The sequence below is a fragment of the Anopheles marshallii genome, chromosome 2 (assembly GCF_943734725.1).
Source record: "Anopheles marshallii chromosome 2, idAnoMarsDA_429_01, whole genome shotgun sequence".
NCBI classification, from domain to species: domain Eukaryota; kingdom Metazoa; phylum Arthropoda; class Insecta; order Diptera; family Culicidae; genus Anopheles; species Anopheles marshallii.
The window spans coordinates 43,301,621-43,317,722 of record NC_071326.1 but is presented as its reverse complement, the minus strand read 5'-3'; the positions used below and the strand labels follow the sequence as shown (position 1 = coordinate 43,317,722).

At 40.2% G+C, this 16,102-nt stretch overlaps 1 protein-coding gene and 9 non-coding genes across 10 annotated transcripts; 5 read left to right on the top strand and 5 right to left on the bottom strand.

The window, feature by feature from the left end:
- Positions 1–2,550: 2,550 nt before the first annotated feature.
- Trnas-uga (transfer RNA serine (anticodon UGA)) lies at positions 2,551–2,632 on the top strand. Its single transcript has one exon. It is a non-coding gene; the product is annotated as a tRNA-Ser (tRNA).
- A 787-nt stretch (positions 2,633–3,419) lies between these two features.
- Trnat-agu (transfer RNA threonine (anticodon AGU)) lies at positions 3,420–3,493 on the top strand. Its single transcript has one exon. It is a non-coding gene; the product is annotated as a tRNA-Thr (tRNA).
- Positions 3,494–4,895: 1,402 nt separating this feature from the next.
- Trnat-agu (transfer RNA threonine (anticodon AGU)) lies at positions 4,896–4,969 on the bottom strand. Its single transcript has one exon. It is a non-coding gene; the product is annotated as a tRNA-Thr (tRNA).
- Positions 4,970–5,941: 972 nt separating this feature from the next.
- Positions 5,942–6,015, top strand: Trnat-agu (transfer RNA threonine (anticodon AGU)). The gene has a single exon. It is a non-coding gene; the product is annotated as a tRNA-Thr (tRNA).
- Positions 6,016–11,490: 5,475 nt separating this feature from the next.
- On the bottom strand, positions 11,491–11,563 carry Trnar-acg (transfer RNA arginine (anticodon ACG)). The gene has a single exon. It is a non-coding gene; the product is annotated as a tRNA-Arg (tRNA).
- A 377-nt stretch (positions 11,564–11,940) lies between these two features.
- Positions 11,941–12,012, bottom strand: Trnae-uuc (transfer RNA glutamic acid (anticodon UUC)). Its single transcript has one exon. It is a non-coding gene; the product is annotated as a tRNA-Glu (tRNA).
- Positions 12,013–12,564: 552 nt separating this feature from the next.
- On the bottom strand, positions 12,565–12,636 carry Trnaa-ugc (transfer RNA alanine (anticodon UGC)). Its single transcript has one exon. It is a non-coding gene; the product is annotated as a tRNA-Ala (tRNA).
- Positions 12,637–13,299: 663 nt separating this feature from the next.
- On the top strand, positions 13,300–13,371 carry Trnaa-ugc (transfer RNA alanine (anticodon UGC)). The gene has a single exon. It is a non-coding gene; the product is annotated as a tRNA-Ala (tRNA).
- A 202-nt stretch (positions 13,372–13,573) lies between these two features.
- Positions 13,574–13,653, bottom strand: Trnal-uag (transfer RNA leucine (anticodon UAG)). The gene has a single exon. It is a non-coding gene; the product is annotated as a tRNA-Leu (tRNA).
- A 949-nt stretch (positions 13,654–14,602) lies between these two features.
- On the top strand, positions 14,603–15,983 carry LOC128707324 (N-glycosylase/DNA lyase). Its single transcript, XM_053802275.1, has 3 exons — positions 14,603–14,795; positions 14,860–15,327; positions 15,407–15,983. The coding sequence occupies exons 1-3, from the start codon at positions 14,611–14,613 to the stop codon at positions 15,981–15,983; spliced, it is 1,230 nt and encodes a 409-aa protein (XP_053658250.1). The 5' UTR covers positions 14,603–14,610.
- Positions 15,984–16,102: the final 119 nt, after the last annotated feature.

Here is a 16,102-nt window from a genome sequence, read left to right as displayed (position 1 = left end):
TGTGAGACTCCATATATGCGTTAATAGCATAATATATTTAAAACATTAATCAACTCTCCATTTTGTAAAAAATCAAGGTATGTTTCCATCTTATACACCACTATCATTTTGGTAGCTGGGTATTTGTGATACCTTTGTTGTATTTTAAAACTACAATTCTCTTACTTGAAAAGTGTACATCTAAACAAAGTCAACAACTTTCACATACCAGTAGTGTCGTATTAACCGATACGACGATACGAATTCAAAAACGGGTCCGTGGTAACTATCATCAATTCTCGTGATCAATTGACATGTCGTGCCAATTTTATATTTGTGGAAAATTGCTATACATTTTTAATTCATTTTATCCTTTACACAAATTCTAATTCCATCTATTGCATACGTCGTTTTTAGCTTTAATTCCATTGTATAGTAGATCTCTGATTATTCGAACCGGACCGTTTAACCGGTTGGCTCGAAAGAAAAATGAAAAGAGAAAGAAAGAAGAAAGAATGTTAAGTAATTGAGAAATAATTTTTCGCTCCATTTCATTGTGCATTTATGGACGATTTGGCATTTATTACACACAAAACCACTTCCGTATCATCCAAATATCGAAATAAAATAATTTACAACGCTTGTTGGTTAAAATTCTACCAGCCTTTTGAAAACTTAAAGTAAAACGAATAAAAAGGTATTGAATAAATTGATGATTGAAAGAACGAAAAGAAAGAACTTATCCGGTTTCCGTGCATCGTCTCGTAACACCCGGAAACGGTTGTGCATTTAAGCGCTTAACAAAACAGTATATGTTACTTCGACATTGACCTTTTAGGGTGCCGTTTTAGAACATTTTGTCTACGGCTCATTTTCCCGGTAGGTTGAAGAAGATGAGGGCACCACGTAACTGTGGCAGGAAGTGTCCATCGTTTCAACCATCCAACTAAACGGTCGGAAGAGCCAAAAACCAGTACACAAATGCACATTTGTGTATCCCCCCATAGTTTTTTTTTTCTTCCTTCCATGCATCGAGAATGCACCGCCGGCGCAGATGCAAATGAGCCGAAATAAGGATGACAGGAAAGAAATCGAAACAGAATCGAATGTGATCGACCTTTTGCTGTGAAACAACAAGCGGAGCTATATTGCCGTAGGAAGCATTAATCTTGCTGTCATTCGCTCGTGTTCGTTCTTCGGGATCGTGGGCACCTACCGTGTGTTAGTGCGGCATACGCGCGGCGCGTCTTCTAGAGCGCCAATGTGTTCGGTGGTTATGTTTATGAGCGCCATAAAAATCGTCATCGCGGTCGCCGTCGTCTTCGTCATTGTTGTTTTCCACCAAGCGCACTAGAAACGAAGACAAATCACAGTGCTGCTGCGCTCAGGAAACCAAAAAAAAAACGCCAAGGGTGAGGCGAATAAATTAGATACAATCGTGTTCATCGGAAGGCTGCATGATGGTGAGCTTGGGTTTGGAATCGTTTCTTCAAAGCAAAACAAAAACCATGACATGTGGCATTCCCCGTGTGCCTATGTGGAATGCGCCAAATGATACCTCAAATCCGTGTTCAGCTAGATCAATCAAAATTGATCAAAAAACCTCTTTTTTATGCTCCCCATACAAAATATCTTGTTAGATATTTATTTCTACTCTACGTTGCATATTTTTCATCGTGGTTTCGTGATGAATTTTTAAAAATGTTTGCTGTTAATTATCATTTGTGCGTTTGTTCTCTTCCCCCATACAGTGTTTCATTCTTCTGTAGAAACAAATGTTAAATGTCTTCCAGTTTACCATGTGACGAGGAATCGATCACAGTAGCAGCAAGATGTTTCTTGATAAGGCAAAGATTTCTCAGAATAGACCAGCTCCGTGGGGGGAGGTGTTATCTAAAGCAACAAACAAATGGTCGAGAGAAGCGACTAGCGCATAATTACGACTCCCTCTCGTATGCTTTCCAACAACCCCTGCCAGAGAACACGACCAACGCTACACTTTATCATTTTCCCGCGCGCGCGACCAAATCGGACGCGTACTCAATCAATTAGGGATGGAATGGAAAACGATAAACGTTTCTCGTTCGTTCAGCCTCACCCCCACCTACTACCCTGTCCATCGCTTCCGATTGCTACTTCACCATGACGGAAAATTAACATTTGCGCCACCACACGCACATACACACACCCACACGCACATCAACTTTCGGTCGGTACCCTCCGTGCGACGACCGGTTTTGCGTTAGCTTGTGTCATCCTATTTGTCGCGTAACTTTACGCGAGGTGACCTTTTCCCCCGCGATGTTATTCCCCCTGCAACGGCTGCTACATGCGCGAGAAGAAAAGATGAAATACATGGGAGACAGTGCATGAGCGAGAGCCATGAAAGTAAGAGGAGAGGAAAGCGTTCAAGCACGCTTGAAATTAATTTTACGCTACACCCCTACATGCCACTCGTTGTGGCCACGTGCGGTAACGTAGTTATTAGTGAGAGGATTGACACGGGTAACGGTGCCGTTCCAAAGTGCATGCAGAGTATTTAAAGGGCATTAAGCACCCTTTCAACCATGTGCTGTGGTGTCCGAGCGGTTAAGGAGATGGACTTGAAATCCATTGGGTTCTACCCGCACAGGTTCGAATCCTGTCTACAGCGTTCCGATCTCTTTTTTGCTGAACAGTTGTCAAGTCTGCAGAAGGTCTTTAAAACACGATACTTTTTTTATTGTAACAAGTAGAAAAAATGACTACTATCAAGTGATGAATTTTACAAACCATTGGAAACTAACTGCGTACTTCAGTAGTGCTGTGTTTGATGCGTTCGTAGCTTTACTAGAATAAACAAAGAAAATCCACCACGCGTCTCATTCCACCTTTTCTATCGTATCAAGTTTATTTATGTTCGTTACGTGCCCCGTCAGACAACACTAACCTCCACCCGGCAAGTAATCGATTTTTGGCATGCAAACACGACGTGCAAACGATGGGCAGCAGCAAGCATTTTATATTTCTCTATCATACATAGTTTTAAGGATTCATGGGACCAACGCCACCGTTTAATTTAATCCGTGCCCCCCTTGCTTGAATTCCCTTCACGTACTAAGGCAACAATGGTTGATTAGAGATCCAAATGGAGCTTATTTGCTTTATTGAATGGCATAATATTCTCTGTGCCAAACGAATTACGAATTACCGCTTTGTGCGGGGAGGGTGGGCAAGCATCATAATGAAGTTCCACCAGGGTAAACCAATATTCATAAGAGACCATTTTGCTGTGGTATGTTTATCGCATACCGAACGAGAGAGGAGACCAGCACGCTTTTCAATATTTGAAACAGGGTGTGAATTGGTGTGCGTGTCTGCGAGAAGCATCCCACTCTGCGTGCGGACCATGGTCACACGCTGGATTATTGTAGCTTGTTAAGCAGCACTCACTCACACATGGCGCCGTGGCTTAGTTGGTTAAAGCGCCTGTCTAGTAAACAGGAGATCGTGAGTTCGAATCTCGCCGGAGCCTAGCAAAGTTCTGCTCGAACAAGGAACTTTGATGAACTTTTTTTTTCGCTTCTGGAGCATGCATTGAACTAATTGAAAGGTTATCATTAAGTCACACAGACAAAGGGTAATCATTTGAATTCAAGCTGTTCTCCTCGCATATACCTTTTTTAATAATTTGTTATAAACAGTAAATTCAGTACGTTCTTCATATTAGTACGATCTACATATACATATACATATATTAAGCTTTGCCGCAACTGAAACAAAAGCGGAAAAAGTCTCTAATATTTTAAATTATATTAGACAAATTATTCACATAAGCGATCGCTGCATTATAGCAGCACAGATTGTTGAAAATATGGCAACAAAATTCTAAATGTAACCTTGTAGCACTTTGTTTATTACTTGGATAAAACTAATATATAAGCGATATCGGAAAATTGTTTACAATCAACAAGTTATTTCATTCCGGAGTTTTAGTAATTATGTAAAAAAAACTGTGAGCGGAAGACCTGTAGCTGTTCTCTTCCCGATTTTTATGAAAGATCAATAATCCATTCCAAGATAAAAAAAAACATCAGTAAAATATATTATTTTTACATTTAGTTCAATTTAGCCAAAGATGGAAAACACAATTTATTTAATAATTAAATAATTATTTGTTTTTATTTCTGCGGGTAAAACTTCTGTCAAAGGGTCATAAAAAAGAATACGAAATGCGGAATGCCAATACGAAAAAAATGCTCTTCAAGGTCGTTGTAGTCTGTTTCTTATCGATCTTTTAGAAATAATTTACTTGTTTAGCTTTAATGAGTTGAACATTGAACATTTTATAGTACAGTGGGGTATGCAATTAGCAAACGCACAATTGGAACATGTTGAAGTTGTTTGGAAGGAGCAAATTTCGTTGGTTCAATGAAATATGACAGATGATAAGTTTTTCTCTTTAAAAAAATAACGATATCCACCATTAAACATTGCAAATTTATCGAAAAAAACACTTTTTTGTACATCTTCTATTGATTCGTAGAAGACCACAGATCATTTCATATTTCTAGAAATATCTGTATTACATTTAGCTTGTCGCGGGGATGGTATTTTATTCCACTATCACCCAGTATTGGTACACTTATCGTAATTATGTTGTCTTAGTAAAGGTTACTTGATTTTCTTGCTACCTATTCCAACATATTTACAGTATTGTCTTTGGTGACATTGAAGTGCACAACTTATATGGTGATGTTTTGATCATTGCAGACAATATAATGTCAAAATATTTCAGTTTCTTCAAATCAAGTTAATATACTGGTTAGGGTACTGGTTGACAGGAAGTTTGAGTGAATTTTGTTTGTGTTGTATGCTCAAAAACGAGCAAAAAAGTTTTCTGTCGGGAAGCGGAAAATCCAATAACTTTCCAACCTAGGCTCCGGCGAGATTCGAACTCACGATCTCCTGTTTACTAGACAGGCGCTTTAACCAACTAAGCCACGGCGCCATACACCTCTCCCGAATTTCACTTCTCTACACAAACTACTCTACGCGATACATCTCTTCTGCTTCGGTAGTGGCGTGTTCCGTTCTTCCCGCACTATGCTCATTAATATCATGGCTTTCTCCAATCATGGCTTTTATCAAAACTGCTCTACGGGTTAGAAATAGTCTTGCAACAAAAAGAAACCTTTATCAAAAAATTATCCCCTAGATAGTGATAGAATCACTTCTTTTTTAAAGTGGTCAACTGCCAGTGAACTTCATCAGCTCAATAAAACTATTACCTATAGCCGGCAGAATGTTAGAAATATGCCTTCGACTTGAGTCCCTTATTTATAAAGTCAAACCAGATTACAACCAACCAATCAAAACATACCGGAAATTCTAAAACAAAACAAACAAATACAGTAGGCGAAGAACTTCACTGTCACAACACACAGATTTCAAAGCAAGTTATGATATCCTGGGCAAAAGAGACAAACAGTATCTGGAACAAGTGCCTGCTCCTCCAACGCCACAATTTCTTGAGACAAGCCAAGCCATCCTCTGACGCTTGAGAAGATGTAAAATCGAACCAAGACCAAAGAGTCCTCTCGCGACTACGCATAGACCACACACATTTAACTAACAGTCAATAGTATCGTCAAATCTGTCTCTCTGTTGCTACTGTGGAGCAAGAATCACAACAACGCACATATTAACAGACTGATACGGCTTCACAACACAACGCACCAATTACAATATTTCGCACAACATAGATTTTATAGCGTATATGTAAAACAAATCTCCTAAAATTCCTCACAGTAACCGACCTTGACCGACAGACTTCTTTATTTCAAACATTCATTTTTGAGTCACAGAAAGAGACGAATGCTGGCAAAAGATGCGGTCTCTTTAACGTAACTCAACTAATTCAATACATGTAAGTCTGCACATCATATTCAAAACAGAGTTGATACATCTCCTGCACACAACTGGCGCCGTGGCTTAGTTGGTTAAAGCGCCTGTCTAGTAAACAGGAGATCGTGAGTTCGAATCTCGCCGGAGCCTAGATCATCAACTTCCCCAACACACTGTGATGTTGTGATTGATGACACAAATTCTTTTTGTGGAAATTCTAAACAAACGGTTCATTAAGCTATTCATAGCACATTTTTTGGATCATTTTTAACATTCTTATCAATAACACCACCGTCTGGTCTATTCGACTTAACAGACCTCTTGCTCAAACGTTCCACCTCCGCGCACCGTCACAAAATTAATTCAATAATATTGATCCAACTTATTGCCACCGTCCGGGTTAAACGCCGGGCGTGACACAGAATATATCCTTTTTAACCGTCTGTGACCTCTCGTTTTCTCTCTCCCGGTACGTACGTGTTGGTTGATTTTAATCACAACCTCTCGTGAACAGATCGAGAAAGGACACTGCAACCGAACTTATCGTAGGACAGTAACACCCATAACCTAGAAAATGTTCCAGCTGCTGCCGCAGTGCGCTACTACCTCCATTCCGTGCTCACTCTTACCGGGGTTCAGAATGTCGGGCATCAAAACGAGAATAACGAAATCCTTTTCTTCAACCCCTATTCCGCCATCCATTCGGTGAATACACGACAGAGCATCTCTTTTTCCATTTATTTCATCCACCATCGGGCTGCCGGTTGAGAAGGTCAAGCAACGGTTGACGCCACCGCGAAGAAGAAGCTTGCCAGAACTTTTACCAAAGCACAACGAGCGTGCTCTGGACGGAACGCTCAAAAGTGCAGAATGTAATGCGGGGGGAAGGGTCTGGTTGCTTTGAAACGCGATCGTCCAACGGAAACAGGTCTTGCCATCTCGCGCCAGTGCGGATGATTCGGTTTCGCGGGACTTTACGGGTGAACAAACCAGACACACCAGACAACATGAACCCCGAACCAGGCCAAAGCACAACGGCACAACAACGCCACTCAAGATGATGTGGGGCGTGTGGCTGGAATACGAGTCAGACGGTTGGGCGAGAAGAAGAAGCTTCACTTCCGAAGGAACGGACGACTGTTTCAATCAACACAGCGCGGACGAGGTGCCAGCGAGTGCAGGGCGAAGATTTTGGAAGAGCTAGTCGGTTCCAGCATTTCATCTGGCTGCAGCGACAGCGATACAGAAGCAACGTGAGATGGAAGCTGCTTTGGAAGCATTGCAGTGTCAAGGGACATGGCGAACAGCAACTCTCACGTAGCCAAACGAGACGTGTGCACCTGTTGTGGTGAAGTTCTGTTTTTGGAGTTCATTCTCCAATCCCTTTCGTCTGGTTGATCATTTGCGTTGAAATGATGTCAATTACATGATGGGTCGTTTCGAACGCTCTGACACGGACTGAAGATGGAGCAGGTTTTGAAAAAGGTTTACTCGTTAATCACGGACAGCGACACTAGCGGAGATTTTAGTTGCACTAAAATATATCTTCCAATAACCAACAGTCTAGTACACTTGTCGGAAAAGTAAAACGCGCGAGCCGCATGTTGCTATTTGACACGTTCATTGTGGCTCTTCATCGAAAATGATCCGACATATACCATACTTACTTAAATTTTATCGCAAAATAAACTGCATTTAAATCTTATTACTAATCCATGAGAATATTAGAATAAATTTTAGATATTTTAGAAATGTTCTTGGATAATAGTGAGAATTTTGGATAGCTGATATGTTTAATTATATTATCCAAAATTATATCATCACACAGTTTTTTCTTTCTTTCAAGATGAAGCATCGTATGGTAATTCTTTATTATAACTATAGGAAAAACTTTACTAAAAATGATAGTGTCTCACAGGCGTCACTAACGTTTAAATAGATTGCTGATTAAAAAACATGAATCGATAGAAACAGGATTATTTAGTAATCATCAGGTTGTCATAAACAATTTAATACTCGAAAAACGATTGAAAGAAACATATAAATAATTGGTTTAATACACATATATAAAGTAGTGTATACAGCAACAACTAATAATTCCATTTGAAGTCTAATCGGGTTCTTTCCAACTATCAGCAGCTTATTTTCCGTCAGGACAACTTTGCCATTTTCGTGCATATCTTGGCTCATTGAAACTAGAAAAGTTTGTCGACCGATGGTGTGGGAACATCAATAAAAGACATACCAGTTTGTAGAAGTATTAACTAATTGATAAAAAAACAAACCAATAAATGTTGAACATAACACACACCAAAAACCATGATATACAAACTTCTACTTAAAACCCAAAGGAAAATTCAAGACAAATAAAACGAAAGATAGTAGTAAGATATATTTATTGCAATAACTGATGCAATTAACTTACAATAATTTCATATAGGATATTAAATATTGGGACTCCTTTTTTATGTTGACTATATTGTTTATTGGCAAAATGATTCCGGGTGTAATTGGAACCTACAAAGCAGCTAACAGGAAATTTTACATCCGTCTTAACCGGTGATAAGATTTGATTCAGATAGTCAAAACCGATTACAAGGACATGCTTCAGTTGTCACACCAAAAATAATACACTCATAAGCACTGCATTACAATGAAAAAGTACGAGCTGGTCCGTACGAGACACGAGGACGATTTGAAACAGTGGTAAATACCGGTTTATGCGGTTCAAACATCTCTTGGGGCAAATATGCCCGTAGTTAAAAACGTAGGTGGAACTAAAAAAGGACACACTTCAACACGATTGTATGGACATTATAGTAAAAAGTTATCCAATGCAATGATACGTTTGTATTTTTTTAAGTAACCAGAGACTAGGAAGATTAATGATGACAAAAGAAAGCTAACCACTTAATAAGGGTTTCTTTGCTGTAGTAGCAAATAAATGTAACTCGCTGTATGCAAACTGATTAAAAATCACATTGAAGACTCCGAGGATGTCGACGAAAATTAAACTGTGTTGCTTATGTCCATGCGCAACAAATACGTTGCATAATACGTTGTCAAAAAAATTCAACTAACGAAAATATAAGGTACAAAGCATCATAAACATCTCTCAGCCCGTGGCACAATCAAACAATCAAATTTAACAGCAAACCTCATACGTGTGTACCGCACTGGTAAGACACTCTAGGGACGTAAAACCCTTTTGTTCCGTCACATCGTTAAGAAAAGATCGTACCGAGATTCGTGTCCATTTTCTTCCCTCGAGTGTAAATTGTCGACGATGGCATTTTCCTATTCGGCATGGTTTAGCTTTCCTGCAGCCAGCAACAATTGCATTATACACTAACAAAGAGGAAGCTTCATAACACTAAACTCATCTTATGACCCGCCCAAAAAAATAGGGTAAGAAAGATATCGTAATCAACCGGTTTACTTACCCACAATAAAACAGATTCTTTTTTTTTCGCAATCGTCACACCATTCTTTCCATTTGCCAGGGCATTGGAACCACAATTGCAGAATCCCAGTGTGACCGGTAGGCGAAGAGTTACGGCATGCGAAATATCACCTAAAAAGAGACACATCACTAATCAGAATTGTGCGGACATCAAAGAATCAGTCCCAAACGCGACAACCTACGCCCAGAATTGGACAATTGAGATGAAAGGGATACACACACTTGCCAACAAAGCACCTGAAAACTACCCTACCATTATGGTACTGCGGAATGGCACCCGCAAAGAATAGTCTGCCAAGGGAAAAGGGACCTAAACGTAAAGGTCACCCATTTGAGAGGAAAAGGACACGGGACCCTTTGGGTGTGGACGACAACGAAAGGAGCACTGTGCACTAAGAACCATGGTCGGTTAACCCGGAAGACAACAGTTAAAGGGGGAGTGTTCATCTGCAGGGAAACCCTTCCGTACGGGGATGGTCCATAAATCCTTTCCGCCTTTAATCCATTTCACCGTCAGGAAGAAGAAACGGGTGGCTTCCTTATGCGTGACACATGTTACATGTCACGTTCTCATTTTGTGAACTTCGATGCCATGTTTACCATTTAATATGGTATCGTTTCAGAGGCCAAAAACAATCCGAAACATTAGGGGACAAGAGCAACTTCAACATCCACAAAATGAGCTCGGCCTAGCATCATGCTCGTCACACGCATCACCTGCTGCCGTGCATCGGTTCATCTGCTAATTTTACTTCAGCCATGATTTTGGTCAACTTAAAAACGGCGGCTTGATACCATCTGGCAATTCTTTGGCCTGGTTAAGGCTGTGGACATCTCCCGGTTTGAAACTGTCGCTGCGCAATTAACCATCCACACATGAACCCCGTGCACAACAGGTGTGACTGGATGCTTCCCTCTTGTGCTGTACAATCTTACTGCCTGACAGCGCTGCCTAAAAAGAACAAAGAAATAAAGAACCAGAGTGTATAAGCACTGGATGAAAAATGTCCTTTATTGCCAGTGGACATGCTGGGGACACGAAGCAAACGAACCTTTCACTCTTATCTTGCGTGCGTTTTTGACCGGGTGCATAACACGGTGCTTCTAAAGAGCAGGATCGTGTCATAATCGGTGGCTTGTTGGGGAAGCAATGCCACCGGTGTTCTTGACGAACAAAGCAGGCATGCAAATTACCAAGCACCGGTTCTTGCACCGGCTCTGATGCAAAGCCTCGGAAGATCGATCGATGACAGCTTGCTAATGAGACGCTTCGGAAGATTTAATTGAGATTACTTACACTTTTCAATTATATGCTATCGTTAGGGCATTCCGAAGACCGAACCGAATGGCACGCGCTTTTCGTCGAACCACAAACGCACGGAGCATGGTACGCAAACACTGAGTAAACTACACTTGTTCAATTGAAACATCTACAGCTACACAGTTCCTCAGTCACCCAATGTAACCATTCTGGTCATTTATAAACACGCACAATATAAATTAAACGTATTATTAAACAAAACTGCATTAAAACAGACACGACCGTTTTTAACAAACACCATCAACAATCGCACTTCAAACAAAACTGGTAAGAATCAACGAACTGTCATTCTGCAGTAGTGTTTCGATAGTGTGTGTCAAATGATCATCGGTTTTGTGCAAAAGCGTAAATAACTGTTCTTGTTGAGTTAAATGCAGGTTGTAAATCAATAGAAAATGGCCATTTTATGTGTAGTTAAAGAAAAATATGTCCACCGATGTTCGTACGAGGCATTGAATAGTTCTTAAACTAGATTTAGTTAAACGAATTGATAAGATATGCGTATGAGTGTGTGCGTGTGTCGGAATGTATAAATTTCTGATTATTGCATAACGGTTAGGATTGTTTCATCAACAAACGTAACGGTAAATAGACATTTACCGTGCAATAAAGTAGAATGAAAGTATGAGTACGGCGGAACCGCCGAAATTAATATTCAAATGTTGTAAAGAATTAGTGTCATAAATAAAAGCAAACGAAGATGTTTGCTTTGTGTGAGCAATTTGTCATAAATCAAACGTTCGTTCGCGGTAGATGTATGAACAAAACGTGTTTGCCAAATAAGACTGTGAGAGACCATAAGAGTGTGTGGTGGGTGATCGATGGCAAAAAAGTATCAGAGCGATCCTGCCAGGAGTCGAACCTGGAATCTTCTGATCCGTAGTCAGACGCGTTATCCATTGCGCCACAGGACCGTGTCGAAGAGAGCGAGCTGACGGTCGTATCTAAACACCACATACTCGCTGTTTTTACGGTGAAGGTAATGTAGCTATTTTGTACAACTTATATCCTATTTAATACATACATGATTCAATGAATATTCTACGTAGCCACAAGATCTGTCAAGATCACAATGAAAAACTATAATCGCAGAAGCAGAAGAAACTAAACAGTACGGCAAGGTCGTTCAGCAGCATGCACATTGTACAGTTTTGACTTCAAAGTAAAACAAAAATAAATAACAGTTGGAATGTAACAAATGCTTCTAATGTTCCTACATAAGTTGTACATACCACAAGGGCCTATCGTGCAAAAGACTGCACTCTTATTTTATGGTACAAAAAGGTATAGTTTCCCATACCGGGAATCGAACCCGGGCCTTCTGGGTGAAAGCCAGATATCCTAGCCACTAGACCATATGGGAGTCAATGTGTTGGAGTGTCAAACAAATACATAAAGCGTATAAAGTTGTGTGTAGCATAGTCTTCTTAATATGGGAAAAATAAAATTATTTGCATTTTATAGGTAAACGGCTTGATAAAACTGGACCAGTGAGGGTAAACAGCATAATAAAACATATACAAACACATCAGAACTATGATCTTCTTTCAGTTATTTAACGAATATTTTTTTCAGCGCGAAAGATCAGACACAATTCTAATTGTAACGTATAATAATATTAATTTAATTACGATTATTAACAAAAATTCACTTACGTACGCTGTAACGTGGCAAAATTCTTAGATTTGATTCGTATGAGGTGTTAATATTCTTTTACTAAAAGCAAAATGCAGATCGGCCGAGTACACCGGGAGGGAATGTCTTCAAACGAATGTAAATTGTACATTACATTAAATTACTAGTTAGAAGCAATACGACCTGGCCGTTCCTCTCGAATAAAAAAAGCAAAATACAGATACAGATCCGCACAACTTACTAGTAACGAAAATGAGTTCAGTTGGCAAAAAAGTGTCTCTGGAGATGCCGGGGATCGAACCCGGGGCCTTTCACATGCAAAGCGAACGCTCTACCACTGAGCTACATCCCCTGTCGAGAACTGCGGTGTGTAATGTTCATTTTAATTCGGAGGCGTTTGATCATGCTTTAATGCTGATGCTACTCTCGAGAGATCAGTTGCTTTAAGTGCCACGATACAATGATATGCTTTTTACGTTATGACAATTAACAATACTTCGTTATGATGCATTAGGGCGTTTTGGTTTGAGCAGAATCACTTCATTGTTTGGTTTAATCTTATCGAATTGCTGTAATTTTTCTATTAGCGGAAGCACGTCTCCTCTAACACTTTAATCTTAACAGCTTACAGCTATGTGGTCGTCATTCTAAGGTTTCTTTTCTTTCTGCCGTGAGCTTGTTTCTGCCGTAGGCGGTTTAGAGAACTCCTGCAGCAGGCGAGGCGGTTGTAGCGCCGGGTAAGAATAAGGATATGTATAAGTAAGAATTGTTTCTGCCAGTTTAATGCAGTACCTCTCGGTTTGAAGAAAGTCAATATAAATACACATGGTACCGTTTCCATTCAATATTCAATCCAAAAACAACTGTACTGTGCTGGAGCATCGGTTGAGCATAATTTTTGGCGTCTGTATAGAATTGTTTGTTTTTTTCACCAATAAAGAATCAATAACGCTACTAACCTGATTAGAAATCGATAGGTCACCGGGGTGTGGAAATGTGGGGGAGTAAGCATGAGGGGGATATAGCTCAGTGGTAGAGCGTTCGCTTTGCATGTGAAAGGCCCCGGGTTCGATCCCCGGTATCTCCAATTTTTTTTTATTTACTGTAAAGAATAATGGTGTACTTCACGTGTAAAATAAACTATGAAGCTGAAAAATTTTGTTCTACAAAAGAATAAATAAGCATGCATGGGCGAGAGCTGAAATGAACTAAATTGAACTGAAGAAAAGCAGTGAAAATCACATTGATTTCTTAATAACCAATCATAAACGAAATCCACAAAAAGTATTTGACAGCGGTGGGATTCGAACCCACGCCATTTCTGACTGGTGCCTAAAACCAGCGCCTTAGACCACTCGGCCACGCTGCCTTCTGGTGAGCGGGGCAGAACAATCAAATTTAAATGTCATAATATTTTATGCACCATTGAGTATCGTTCACTAACAGTAAATAAACAATACAATGAATTCAATACAGTAGAACTTCGATTATCCGGGCATCTGCGAACCGGCTGCATGCCGGTTGATGGATTTCCACGGATAACAGGCCCTTCCGCACAGGTTAACGTAAAAAGCATTCATATGAGTTTTAACATTAGAAGCTATTGTTATCATCAATATGGGACATTATCCAGGGTTTAGAACTTGATAAACTCTTTATAGAAAACTCTCAAGTTCATCTCGGGTCAACCGGTTAAGATAATTAAAACTTTTCTACTAGCTGTCATAGTTTAGCTCACGGGCGAGTCATCCCACCGGTAAAGCCCGGGCCTGCTTTACTCGACGTTCTACTGTAAATGGTGTGAATTTGAAAAATAGAAAACAATTTCAGTATATTATTGTGCTGTTTTGCTTTGTTTCACGAAGAACAACACATATTCCATTAATATTTGCTCAGCAATTGGAACAAAATAATTGCACAGCAGACAAATTGATTCAACACAAATCTCCGACGCAATTAAATAAATTAAATCGAATATTTTCTCGGTTCGAGATAAAACGAAAGACCAAAAGCACTGAAATACGATAAATTGCAACGTCGAATAATGTTCGACAAGCCCTAAAACACAAAAATACCTAATAATATCTGCGAAATAGGCAAATATTCTAAAAACCAAATGGCTCTAAAATATCACTTTGTTCAATAGCATGAAGTTCATTAAATTTCCACGCTTCTACGTTGGTGCAGCAAACGGTTTTTTGATTGAAATTATTGAATAACATTTTTTTGTCCATAAAATCTAGCTACAGTGTGCGGCTCTCCTTTCTACCCAACCCTGTGCGAAGGTGTGTGAATGACGTTCGCTTCGGCGCGCGCGCTTAAGCAAATGTCAAAACAAACGTTTCAATTTGTTTTGGGATCGAAATCAACGTTTTACCGCGGACCATTCCGCGGAATCGACATACAATCGAATGTTTCGATAATGTCCGTTGTTACCAAGTGGCGGTCATTACTGTGTGACTTTAATCAGCTACAACTGAAAGCTACCTTGCTAGGTGGACAAAGTTTTCGGTAAGTTTGCGTATACGGTATTGTTCCGTACTGTTTCGCATTGCCGGTTTCCGTTTGTTTTCAGATGGAAAAACCACAAACAGAATGATACGGATCAGATCGAGAATGAATTCATTGGCGTGTTTGCAAACATTGTATGGATACTGCGACAAACGGAACGGGAATTACAGTACCGCATCGTGGGAGAACAATCGTATCCCAATGGAGCAAACAAGGATGTAACGAAATCATCATCCGTGCACGAACCTAGCACCACAGTGAGCAATCTAGCACAGGTGCGACTGAAGGTGGTAGAACCGGTTGAATATGGCACTGGAGAAGGGTTATTGTATCCGGTGTCTTATTACGAGCAACTGTTACGCGTCTACTTCCGCCTGGATGTAGATCTCGAACAACATTACCAGCAGTGGATCAAATGCCATGAGCATTTTGCAAACAGTGCCACCAAGTTCTATGCCGTTCGACAGCTAGATCAGGACCCGGTTGAGAATCTGTTCTGTTTTATCTGCTCTCAGAACAACCACATATCACGGTGAGTATGGCGTTTGATAAGCTCGCAGTACAGTAGAATCACCCTTGAAGGAAAACTTCCATTTCTTTCCCATCACCAGCATTTCCGATATGGTCGAAAAACTTTGTCGCAACTATGGAGAGAAAATTTGTGAATATGAAGGCACATGTTATTACAATTTCCCTTCAGTTTCTGCACTAGCCGATGCAACTGTGGAGGAAAAATTACGCGAACTCGGTTTTGGGTACCGGGCGAAGTACATCCAACGTTCTGCCGATAAAATTCTTCACCTGGGTGATCTCGATTGGTTCCGGCAGCTCTGCCAGTTAGATTATAAAGCAGCCCACAAAGAGCTGCTATCGCTTCCCGGTATCGGACCGAAAGTGGCCGACTGTATCTGTCTGATGTCGCTCGGGCACCTGCAGGCCATTCCCGTCGATACGCATGTGTTTCAATTGGCGAAACATTACCTGCCGACGCTGGCCAAATCGCAAAACGTCACTGATCGGCAATACGTGACAGTAGCGGACAAATTCCGCGAGATCTACGGAGAGTATGCGGGTTGGGCACAGACGGTACTGTTCTGTTCCGATTTGCGCCAATTCCGGCAACGGACCGATGCGGAAGGGCAAGAAAATTCTGACAAACCAAGAAAAAAACAAAAGAAAAAAATATAACAACGTACGATATATTATATTAAATCTGTTTCCTTTAATACTTAATATTATTTAAAACTTTGCCATATAAAGGTAATCTAACATTAGGAACAAACGTTTTCTTGAAACACTGTTTTCTA